This window comes from Notamacropus eugenii, chromosome 3 (genome assembly GCF_028372415.1).
Source record: "Notamacropus eugenii isolate mMacEug1 chromosome 3, mMacEug1.pri_v2, whole genome shotgun sequence".
In the NCBI taxonomy this organism is placed as follows: Eukaryota; Metazoa; Chordata; class Mammalia; order Diprotodontia; family Macropodidae; genus Notamacropus; species Notamacropus eugenii.
The window spans coordinates 67398944-67411399 of record NC_092874.1 but is presented as its reverse complement, the minus strand read 5'-3'; the positions used below and the strand labels follow the sequence as shown (position 1 = coordinate 67411399).

Sequence of the window (12456 nt, the reverse complement as noted above, 5' to 3'; positions counted from 1 at the left end):
AACTCAGTTCTTCCTGATTTCAGGCCCAGCTCTCTAGTACTGTGCCAGCTACCTGGCTGCATCAGTACCTAGCACATAGCATGGTATGTAGTACGTACTTAAACACTTGTTGATTGACTTTACTGTATAATTTGAAATAAATAGAATTTGGTTTGTGTGAAGATTGACTTAAGTTATGTACCTTGTACGTTTAGCATTAATTTCTTGGTGTTAATTTGGGAAATGATATGATATTTGTGATGTTTTTCTGGGATGTAAATTTTAGTTATATTGAGTGAGCTCTTGGCATAGTGGATAGAGTTGGCCTCAAAGGTAGGAAGATGTAGGTTCAAGTCTTATCTTTGACACATTGTAGTTGTGTCAGTGCTCTTGATAACTCATAAGACCATATGAATTGCAGAAAAGCTACTGACTTACTTTTGTTGAGGGAGTTTCCTCACCTGGGAGTTCCTAATACTAATGAAATCAAAGATCAATTCATATCTCTTTTTCCTTTGCCACATAAACTCTTATATAAGCTACTCAAATACAAAAGGAAAAAATTCCAAATGAGCTTCTGTTAGAACATCGATATTAAAAAAAAAAATTGACATTATATACTAATGATGTGCTATATCTTTTGGGGGAGTAGTGGAGAGAAGGCAAGGCAATTGGGGTTAAGTGATTTGCCCAAGGTCACAAAGGTAATACGTGTCTGAGTGAGGCCAGATTTGAAATGAGAAAGATCAGTCACTCTATCTACAGTGATATCCAGGTACCCCAACATATACATGTGAGCTGTTATTATAATAACCAAAATTCATGAAATAAGCTTTTTTAAAAATAGTTTTTCAGTCTTTTGCCTACGTAATAAGATTCATTCAGTCAAGCCACTCATTTGCCAGCAGGAACCATCCCAAGCAATGATGAGGATACAAAGAAAGGCAAAAGTAGTACCTTTCCTTGAGGACTTCACATTCTATTAAAAGAGATAGTATATAAAAGTATATACTTTGTGTACAAAGTAGATGGAAGATATAATCAGAGGGAAATGAATAACATTGAGTGGGGGCGAGGGACAGGGAGGGGGCAGGAAAGACTTCTTGCATAAGGAAAGATTTTAGCTGCTGTGAAGGAATCTAAGAGGTCGAGGTGAGGAGGGAAAACATTCCAAGCATAGGTGATAGCCAGTGAAGATACACAGTCAGCAGATAGAGTGTCTTACGCAGGAAACAGCAGGGGGGCCAGTGTTATGGAATCATCAAATAGGTTGAAGGGATGGAAAATATGAGAAGATTGGAAAGGTTGAAAGCCAAACAGAATTTCATATTCGATCTTGTAGGGAGCAGGAAATGATTAGAGTTTATTTAGTAATGGGAAACATAGTTTAGCCTTTATCAATGTTAGTAAGCCAAAATTAGCATAATTTTGGAATGATTGTTATATAAATGCTAGCTTATCGGTAAATTGATTTTCATCAATCATATTAAACATTTAGTATCTACTAAAGCATATACAATGTATTGTGTGGTAAGCAGTGAGAGTACAAAAATGAAGGAATACACAATTTTTGTCGTCAAGCAATTTATGGTCTGTTAAAGGGGAAGTCTTTTGCTATGTGATAATGGTTTAACTTTGAAATGGTGGAATTTCTTTAAAGAATAATTATATAATATAATTATTTTGTTTTCATAGTGCTACTCAGATTCTTGTGGGATATTCTACTCTATATTACACAAGGTGAGTCATTTCTGAGTATAGATTTTTAATATTCTTAAATAGTTTGAAGACAGTTCTTGAAAAATTAAGTTTTTAAAAATCTTTCTACTTTCAGATTTAAAGAATTTTTCAAAGCCAAATTGGGTCTTCTTGGTGAAAAGGAGGGTGATGATTATTTGGTTGCATTTCTACTACTTGTAAGTCTTATCTTTTTTTGAGTTGATAAATATTTGGACTATTGCTTCATCTTTTGGATATGGAATAAAAATGTGGATAGAAATTGATAGAAATGTAATTACTTTTATTAGCTCATGGAAGAGACAAAAGCTGACTTTACAATGACATTTCGGGAGCTCAGTGAGATAACTCAGGCCCAGCTAAAGGACTTCGACATTCCTCAGGTATTAATGTGTGACGTTTCATTTCTCATAATTCCATTTTAGGAATATTTATTGTCTTTTGATTTCAGTGCAACCTGTGCATTGAATTGTCATATAAGTGGGAGAAAATTCTTGTATTTTTTGTAAAACAAAGTTTAAAAAAATGTAGACCAGCCATTTAAAATCTACCAATTTCTCCTTTTTGGTTATTGCTAGTGTCATCTTCTTGCCCAGATACCAGTTCCACCATGATTTGAATTCAGGGTCTTAGAAGAAAATTAGTAGGAAAAAAATGGTAAAAAAAAGGAAAAAGAGAGGATTGGGAATGATTCAATGATGAAACCATACCTAAGTCTAATTCTGCATTCCTTTAGAAACATTACTCACCTGTGGACCCCTCTATTTTAAAAATTTAACTATAAACCTCTTTAGCTTCTTTCTTCTAAATTTCCCAGTCCTTCACTCCTCAAGTGGATTATTTTTCTTGCTCTTATTTGGTGTATTTTTATATTATTGGCTACATTCTCTACTCTTGACCCCAGTCTGCTCGCAGCCTTTAGAAAGTCCCACTATGAATCTAAATTCTGGGATACTTTCTGTTCCAGGAAATTAAAGAAATCTTTCCTTCAGGTTCTCACTAGTGGATTCTTTTATTTCTTCTCTTCCAAGTATATTTCATAGACTCTTGAATTCTGTTGCTTATTTGTCATCTTAGGCTGCCTTAACTTCTGTAGGGTTTGAGATGAAAAGTAAGTCACAGACTCTCTCATGGGCTTCTTCTAGCTCCTAGTGTAAGGGTAGGGAGTCACTCAGATAGGATGTCATGACCCTGCCTACTTTCATTCTCACATACTGGCAGGAATATTCTTTTTCTTGACCTGATTTCTGGATGTCCTTCCCAGTGCCTAGACAGTCCTTAAATGGAGGTATCTTCATGGCCCTAAGAAAGATTAAAGGTAGGTTCTCCTCTTTACCACTACTGTTGTTGAAAAAAACTCATGGCATTCCCAAGTCTGGGGAGGAAGTCAAACCCAGAAACACATCAGGGACAGATTGCTGGGACCATCGAGACCAGGAATATTTATTCAGACTCAGCAAGCTAAGGAGCTATATAAAATTTGTATTCAGAGATTCATCTTGACAGTTATTGTCAGCTATGGTATTTATATAAATAAACTTTTGATTATAAAACACTTTATAAGCACTTTAAAAATAATGCTGATTTTCTTTAAAGGCTTGTTACTCTTAGGGAATGAAGCTGGATCAGCAAACACTGATTTAGAGGATTTTTTCATATGATATAGATAGCTTTGATTACTTCATCTGAAAACTGTTCATATTTTTTTTTATCATTTATCAATTGGGGAATGGCTGTTATTTTTATAAATTTGAATCTGTTCTCTATATGTTTGAGAAATGAGAATCTTTATCAGAGAAAATTACTTCTAAATTTTTTCACAGTTACAGTTGCTAATGGTATTTCCCTCCATCCTAATTCCCCCTCTGTTTATTCTGTTTTCTCTCTGCTTTCACCCTTTCTCCTCAAAAGTGTTGTCTTTCTTATCCCAGCTATATTTGTAAAATATACACAGTCAAAACAGATATAGTAGTTACCTGAAATCTGTAATTTGTTTAGACTTGAGAGAAAAAAATTATATCTAAGTTTTTTGTTAGTGCTCTGAGAGGTTCAGTAGTACAGAAAAGTCTATGACTTTATGAATTTATATGTAAAGATTTGATAATGAATAGGAAGTTTGAGTCCATTCTTTATTTTCTCTAAGTTTTCATTCCTTTATATGAAAGCAACCAAATTGCTGATTAAAGTTGATTTGCACAAGTTGTCCCTAACACCTGAATGCTGCTCTGCCTTACCTCTACTTCTTACAATTACTAGCTTTCTTTGAAGGCTAGCAGCTCAAATGCCACCTCCAAGTTCCAGAGTTCAAGTGCCCTCTTTTATTTCCCCCCAAATCTTGTGTTTATTTTGTATTCACTTAAAGATCTACATATTGTATCCCTTGGCAATCCCCTGTAAACTCCTTGAGTATATGAGTCAGTTTTTTTGTCTCTCTATTTCCCAGTGCTTAGTTAGCACCATGCCTGGCACATAATAGACACTTAGTAAATGTCATCTGCTTGGAAAGCAGAGTCTGCCAATGGAAGAGATTTCCATATATTTAGTCTTATAATGGTATATGATCAAAAAAGAGATCTTCTGTATTAATTCATTTCAAGACAGCATCCTTTTCAACTAACCTGGACACTGTAATTCAGTATTAAGGCATTGAACAGTAACTATTAAATGTGCAAGGTACTACACTAGATACAGAAGATAATAGTGAGAAAAATGTGCCACAAGCCTGGCTGTCATTGAATTTGATCCCAGTAGGGGCAGTGAGACACACATAGAAACTGTGATTCCAGATAGAAAGTGAAAATGCAGCAAGGAGGGAAAGAGTGCTAGGAAGGTCACCAGCGGCGTGATGAGTGACTTTCATCTAAGCAGAATCAGGAGAGAACTTAAGGAATTGATAGCACTTGAACTGGGATCACAGAATCAGTCAGTCAATCAGTAAACACTGATTAAGAGCCTACTATGTGCCAGGCACTGTGCTAAGTACTGATGATATGAAAAGAGGCAAAAGATAGTCTCTGCCCTCAAAGAACTTAGGTAGTTAGGTAGTGGAAAGTAGTCATTTGGGGGAGTGGATCATGAACTAAATTTTGTGTATGCTAAGTTTGAGGTGCTAATAGGACATCAGGTGAAAATGTGTTGGAGACATTCAGAATCATAGAAAAACATACATTAGCAGTTTGAAGGTAATATGAAGTGATATGAAAACTAAGTAGTAGTATATATTTTCATTTAGGAATTTTGGGCACTAAAAATACTTTCAAGGCAAGAACTCTTTTCTGACTGGGTGACCCTGTACCTTTTGAGACTGAAGAGGTAAGGCAATCCATTCATCTTAGAAAGTTGTTATAACACAACTGTATGTACCTAGCAATATACTTTTTTCTATTCCCTTAAGTACTTTGCATTGTTTGAACTGCTTCATTTATCCAGAGGTCACTTATTCAGCAATTGCAGTTACCTGATAACCTACCTGAGACCTGGGAAATAAGTAAAAAATTCACCTACACAGTCAAAACAGATGCCCTTCTCCATGCGTTAAAACTAGCACCAGCATCGTAGGCCAACTCCTAAAACTCCATTCAGGGGATGTTTACTTGTATTTTAGACACAGGTCTGCAAGATTGATTATTTGGTTTCCAAATGCACAACAAATGAGAGGCAACAGAATAAGAGACGGAGGAAATGAAAGTCTGTTAGGGACAGTTGTAGTGGGCAGGGGTATGCATGTAGAAGTGGTAGCTGATGGTTTTGATAGAGAGAAGGCAAGAAAATTATCAAAAGCAGATAAGCTAAAAGAATGTATTATAGGGAGAAACAGCGTCATGAAAGAAGCACGGAAATTGATGTTTCACGGCAGTGACTAAGTCACTAGGAAAAGGCTAAACTTATGTTTATTAGAATGTGAGTCTTCAGTCTTTCCCTGTTGCCAAGTTGTGGAGTGAGGGGAATCCTGCGTTCTTATCTAACTCAAACAGGGTTTGAGTGTTGAACACTATTATGTACACTGGTGAAGGGAGTACCCACCAAGACAAAACTACAGATCTTTGTGTAAGGCTGTGTAGAGAGGCATGGGAGCCCCACAAACATAGTGAGGCCCATCAGTGATGGTGTGTGTTTGTGTGTGTGTTTGTAAAGGAGGCAGAATAGACACATCTAGCCTCTTTTCTCACCTTTCTCCAAGAGAGACTTTCATTCCTGTCAGGAGAGGGGGTATCAGGCTAGACATATATCTGTCTGCTTCCTTAAATATTGTTTATCTAGGGGATATGATCAGGCTTCATCTGATTTTTTATTGCTTTGTCATTTTAGGGGGGAATCTCTACATCTAAAGCTTGACCCCTTTCCTGCCTTATACCACTTCCAGAGTGAACACATAGCAAAGAAACTCATTTATCAAAATTATAGCAAAGCAGAAATCAGAGAATGTGTGCATAAGAGAATATATGCCAGACAAAACAGAGTGAAGGGACTCTCCTATTAGGAGCGAGATAACTCAGCTCAATCAAGACTGCTGGAAAAATTGGACGGGAAATTCGATTTATATCAACATCTCAGATCTTATGCCAAGTTAAAGCTCCAAATATGTACATGGCTCAGATATAAGGTCACATCATAAACAAATTAGAGAAACATTGCCTATTAGATCTATGGGTAGGAGAAAAGTTCATGACTAAATAAGGATCACAGAAGAAAAAATAGATAACCTTAATTGCATAAAATTAATTTTTTTCTTGCAGAAATCTAATAAAGCTAAGATTAAAAGGGAAATAATTAAGTGGAGAAAAAGATTTTTGCAGCACATTTCTCTGAGAAGATATGTAGAAAAGTGATTCAAATTTATAAGAAAAAAAGCCATTTCCCAACAGAAAGTTTCTTTCCGGTGATTTCCTCACCCAGGCTATCTCTAGCCATATGAAAAAATGCTTCATATCACTACTAATTAGAGAAATGGAAACCGAAACTCTTCTGAGACTGTACCTCACACCCATCACGGAGGCAAAAGAAAAATGTGAAATGCTGTAGAAACTGTGGTAAAACAGGCAGATTGATGCATTGTTGGTACACCTGTAAACTAGTACAACCATTCTGGAAAGCAATTTGGAATTATACACAAAAAGTTACTGAACAGTGCATGCAAGCCCTTTTTATGCTGCTACACCTCTGCTAGGACCGTACCCAAAAGAGAGTAAAGAAATGGGGAAGGGGATAGGAATAAGTATTTACATAGTGCCTACTGTGTGCCAGACAGTGTGCTAAATGATTTTTACAAATATTATCTCATTTAATCCTCACAACAACCCTGAGAGGTAGGTGCTGTTATTATCCCATTTTACAGATGAAGAAACTGAGGCAAACCAAAATTGAGTGACTTGCCCAGGGTCACGAAGCTAGTAAGTGTATGAGGTCAGATTTGAATTCAGGTCTTTCTAATTCCAGGTCCACAGTTCCATCCATTGTGCTGTGAGAAAGAGGAGAAATTCCTATACGTATAAAAATATTTATTATTGCTAAAATATTTTTATAAAATAATTATTTTGTATTGGCAAAAAATAGAAAATAAGGGGATGCATACAGTTAGCAAATTGCTGCATAAATTATGGTATATGAGGTGGAATACGATTATCATGCTATAAGAAATGAGGAAATAGATTTTTAAAAGACATGGAAAAATTACATGAACTGGTGCAGTGAAGTAGGCAGAAACAGAACAATTTATACTATAACATAATATTCATATAATAAAAATAAACAATTCTGAGGCTTTTTATAAACTGATGAAATGAACAGAATCAAGAGGACAATTTACACAATAATGATACTGTAAAAGCAACTTTGAAAGCTTTAAGAACAATGATAAATACAATTCATCAATATAATACATTCACGAATCCAGAGGAACAGTAATAAACCATGCTATTAATTTAAAAAAAACAGAGCAAGCGTATGGGGGAGGGTTGCTACGGAAGTGGAATGTTGCGTTCGTTTTCTTTTTTTTCTTTTTCTTATTTTGGAGTCAGTCAGGTCAAATGACTTGCCCAGGGTTAAATAGCTAACAAGTTTCTGAGGTCACATTTGAACTGTGGTCCTCCTGATTCAAGGTCGGTTCTCTATCCACTGAACCACCTAGCTGTCCTGCCTTCACTTTCAGATAAAGTTACTGTATTATTAGTTTTACTTCACTGTTTTATTTTGTTTCAAGAGACCTTACAAAATGGAAATAATCTGTAAATATCTATAGAGTAAAAATAAAATGTCAATGAAACTTTTTTTTTTAAATGTAAGGTAATACATACAGATAAAAATAGACATAGTTGATGATCAATTTCTCCTTTTCTATGTTCATATTTAGTAACATGAATGATTCAGATTCCAGAAGAAGAAAAAGAATGACAAGTAAGTGAGTCAAGTGGTATATTTAGTCAGCTTTGAAAAATATTTTCAGGCAATAAGTTTTTAACCTAAAAATGGTTATAAGGGAACTGAGTATTCATTTAACTAGAATGAATTTGAGAATATGTATAAGCTTTGGAATAAGGATTATGTGGCATGTTCTCTGTTTCATCACAGAATTTTAAAGTTATTTGAAGGTGTATTACCTTCATTTTAATAAGTTTACATGTGATTTCTTATATATAAATTCTTCCCAAAATAGTGTCCCTGCTGAAGGGGCAGTGAATGAGGAAGCTGTAACTATTTTAAAGATCAGAGGCTCATATTCATTAAATATTAATATGCTTTCTTAGGAGACCCAAGTGTTTTTATTTTGAAATTATTTAGTTTTGGTCCTTTAGTCATTTGAATGTTTGAAGGCTATCAAGATTTTAACTTCCTAATTAAAATTTATTCTGCACTGTATTCATTACATTGGAATGTTTGTTTATTTCATTATAAAAACTGGGAATATTCCAAATTCTACATACTTCTTAGAATCTGCTGTGTCAATTATAGATATTGTTTGAGAGGAGAAACTCAGATGGACCAAAGTCTTTGGTGCCTGGACCAAACCACTTCATGACTTTCCCATTTTCAGGAATGTGGGACAGTAACAGAAAATGTAGACCATAGATAAATGATCCTAAGGGAAAACCTATGTTATATGCCACTCTTCTGTTTCCAGAGCTGATAAAATTCTGGCCCAGCTGTGAGCCACATAAAAATGTGGAGGAGTAAGTGTTCTTAACTGAAGCAGCTAGTATTAGGTTGTACCTGTGTTTGGGTTCAAACTCATAAAATCCTTCCATGGTCTACTGGATTAGAGATGAACTAGGATTGGGCTAGGACCTCCATATTTACCCTGGACTGTAGAAACCCTGGACCATCTTACTGTATCTCTCTCTAGGAATAAGAAAGGATCTGGCTTTCCATGGTTAGAGTCATGATCCAACTCTCTTCAGTATTCAGTTTCACTTGGGGAGTGGTCATGATAAAAACTGGCACCCCATTACTCACTTGTAGTTCTAAATGAAAAATGGATTTTTGAATTCTTGTGAGATTGTGAAGAAAGTACTGATGATGACATGCAAATGTTGTGCTGTTTGCTTCTTTTTAAAATTTTCTTTTTTTATTCAGAATTTAAATGGCCCCCAAAAGAGATTTCAAGGCAGAACACAAAAGAGAATTGTATATGAAACCATCAATCTGCTTGCTTTTTTTAAAAAAAGTGTTTATTACCGTGAAAACTGCCCTGCTCATCTGTACTTTCTTCTGAACTGCCTTCTCTTTTCTTCTCTGTATTAAAAAAAAAAGCATTTCAGTGGCTCTCTTTCTCTTTTTTAGAATCACTACTGTTACTTCCTCCAAACCTACCCAATTAAAAATCAAGAGAAAAAAAACATAGTCAAGCAAAGCAAATACAATGACCATATTGAAAAATATCTGTCTTTTTCTGCACCCTGAGTCCACTACCTTTGTTAGAAGGTGGGTAGCATACTTTATCATAGATCCTCTGGAGACATTAGTCATTGCACTGATCAGCTTTGAAGTCTTTTTCAAAGCTATTTTTCTTTATAATGTTATTTATAGACATCATATAAGTTGTTCTGTTCCTGCTCACTTTATTCTGTATTGGTTCATGCTACTCAGAATGCTCTGAAATGGTCTCTTGGGTCATTTCTTAAGAGCTTGTGATATTCCATTGCTTCCCTAAATCACAACTTATTTAGCCATCCCTAAACTGAGGAACACCATTAGATTCTAGGTCTTTAAAAAAATTTCCCCCTTTTAGTCCTCTCTTCAGGATCAGGAAGTTTGGTTTTGCTTGCCACTACTCTACCCTCAATGTCATCATTTCTCATAGTCCCTCATTTGAGCCCCTACACGTTACCCGTTGAGGTTGATGTATTTCAACACCAAATGTGTGTGTGTGTGTGTGTGTGGGTGTGGGTGTGGGTGTGGGTGTGGGTGTGGGTGCATGCATGTGGTTCAACCTCCCTTTGTTTCAGATAAGTATGAGATTTAGCTGATGTGCACACTTCTTACCTCTTCTTCCATTTTGGTACATTTTTCTTATATACCTCAATTATGAAAACTAGGAATTTCTATAATCTATTTCCTCCTTGCTATATTATTTTTATGTTTATTTTTATACTCCTTTCTTTTCCCCTTTTTTGAACTCTCAGAAAAGAACAAGTCCACTACCAGAATCTCTTGTTTTTCTTATTTAATGGTAAAGCATTACCCTTTAAAGACAATAATATACTAAAGGGACACTTGTTTCTTTTCTCTCTGTCAAAATGTTAGCAAAACATAATACATGTCCTTTCATTTACTCAAATAAATTTACTTTCCTAGGTTTCTCTTGACATTTGTGTTTGCATTTCAAAACTTCTATTCAGCTTTGGCCTTTTAATCAGAAATCTTTGAAAATTCTCTATTTCATTATAGGCCCTTCTCCCCTCTGTGGAATTTTACTCAGCTTTTCAGGGAAAATTACTCTTGGCTGTAATCTTGGTTGTACATCTTTTGTATATTATGGTTTTTTCCATTTTCAGGAATATGGTTCAGTAACAAAATATAGACCATATGTAAATGATTCTAAGGGAAAGCTTATGTTGCATGCTTTTGGAATACTGTAGTCAAGATATGCTGTCATTTATGGTAGAAACTGCCAGGTCTTATGTAATCCTAATTATGGCTCCTTGGTACTCAAACTGATTTTTTTTGGATCCTTGCAATATTTTTTTCTTTGAAGTGAGAGCTCAGGAATTCGGCTATAATATTTGGGAGGTGATTGGTGTATTCTTTCTGTCTTCACTTTGCCTCTGAGTCTAAAAGATCTAGACAATTTTAATTAATGATTTCTTTAAATATAGTACACAGACTTTTTTTTGTCTTTTAAATCATGGTTTTCAGGAAGTCTAGTGATTTGTAAATCACATCTCCTTGATTTGTTTTCTCTGCCAGTTGAATTAATATTAGGTATCTAACATTTTCTTGTTTTATTTTTTTCAGTCTTTGATTTGTACTAATATTTCTTTGCGTCTCATGGAGTTACTGATTTCTCTTAGTTCCGCTCTAGTCTCTAGGGAGTCCACTAATAGAGTAAGGTTGACTATTTTTCTTCTAAGCTCTTTGTAGTCCTTCCAGTTCTTTTCTTAGAGCCTTTTTTTCTTTTTAAAAAAATCTCTTGTTTCATTTCTTCTAGGTATTCTTTTAGTCCTAGTGGAAAATCTATTTTTTTCCCCTTGAGACTCTGATTATATTGTTATATAAACACTCTCTACTTTTGGGGGAATCTCTAGATCTAGAACAGTTTTTATACAGGAGGTCCTAAAAGTCTTCCTGAAGTTTTAAGTTTTAATGATTTAGTAGCAATTTAAAGCTTTACTGGTTCTATGGTTTATGTCTTTGGTTGACTCACCTCTTAGCCTCAGTTCCTGAATTGGGACTTTGTCTCAGGGTGAAGCATTGTTCCCTACTGTGTTTCTGGATGCGATGGTCAGCCTTGTGTAGTTTTGCCCTAGGTCATCTGGGTTCCTGGACTGACTTCCACCTCTTTTGGTTAGGCTGCCCTGGATTTGGGAGTTTTAAAACGTCAGATCTTCAGGGTCTCTGTGGCACCTCAGGTCAAGTACTAGGCATAGCAGAGTCTTGGGTGCCTGGTCTGTCTCAGGCCAAACACTACCACGACACACTGGTTGGCTGGTTGCTGCCATTCCCTGGGGCTTTCAAGGCCAGGCTTCCATCAGGCTTCTTTATCCTCTCTCATTGTCTCCAGATTCTGACTCATCTCTAGTTGCACTGGGAGACTGCTGAGTTGTACTTACGTTGTTAGACTTTGTTGGTGGCTTTCTTTGCTAGTACGAGTACCCTTTTGCTTCTTGCATAACTTATTGTTATGCCGTTCTGGAGCTTAAAGCCCCTGTAATTTCTCACTTGATTTTGCAATCATTGTCAGTTTCTTAAGAATTTTAGGTTTTTGCTAGAGTAGGTATATGAGAGCTGGGCAGTCAGCCTTTTTTCTGGCAGCCATTTTGGCTGGAAGTCATACGTTTAATCTATATTTGATTTTTTACTCAACAGATATGCTATTTCAGTGAACAAAAGACCAAACCTGCTTCTTTCAGGAAAGGGCTATGTCTTTGGTTCTACTTTGTATTTACAGTAACTAGCACGAAGTAGGTACTTAATAACAAAAATGTTGTTGAATTGAATGGAATTTAAATCAGAATTAATGCCTATTAATGAAAACTCTGAGTTTAAAAAAGCAAACTGAAAATAAAGGCAGCAGCCATTTCTTAT

General features: G+C 35.6%; 1 protein-coding gene across 20 annotated transcripts in view; it reads left to right on the top strand.

Annotated features, from left to right (window-relative positions):
• LOC140532826 (protein adenylyltransferase SelO-like) overlaps window positions 1-12456 on the top strand; it is a 63275-nt gene that overhangs the window by 31790 nt on the left and 19029 nt on the right. For 7 of the 20 annotated variants that reach the window (XR_011976683.1, XR_011976680.1, XM_072651769.1 and 4 more), the window contains 5 exons: window positions 1675-1719; window positions 1814-1895; window positions 2007-2099; window positions 4949-5028; window positions 8066-8109. Coding sequence is in view for 8 of the 20 variants with exons in the window: in XM_072651769.1 (XP_072507870.1) it covers window positions 1675-1719; window positions 1814-1895; window positions 2007-2099; window positions 4949-5028; window positions 8066-8109 (344 nt within the window). In the remaining 12 variants the exon portion in view is untranslated. Of the gene's footprint in view, window positions 1-1674; window positions 1720-1813; window positions 1896-2006; window positions 2100-2937; window positions 3035-4948; window positions 5029-8065; window positions 8110-9492; window positions 9634-12456 lie in introns of all 20 variants that reach the window. The other 13 variants (XR_011976690.1, XM_072651771.1, XM_072651772.1 and 10 more) reach the window with 7 other exon arrangements.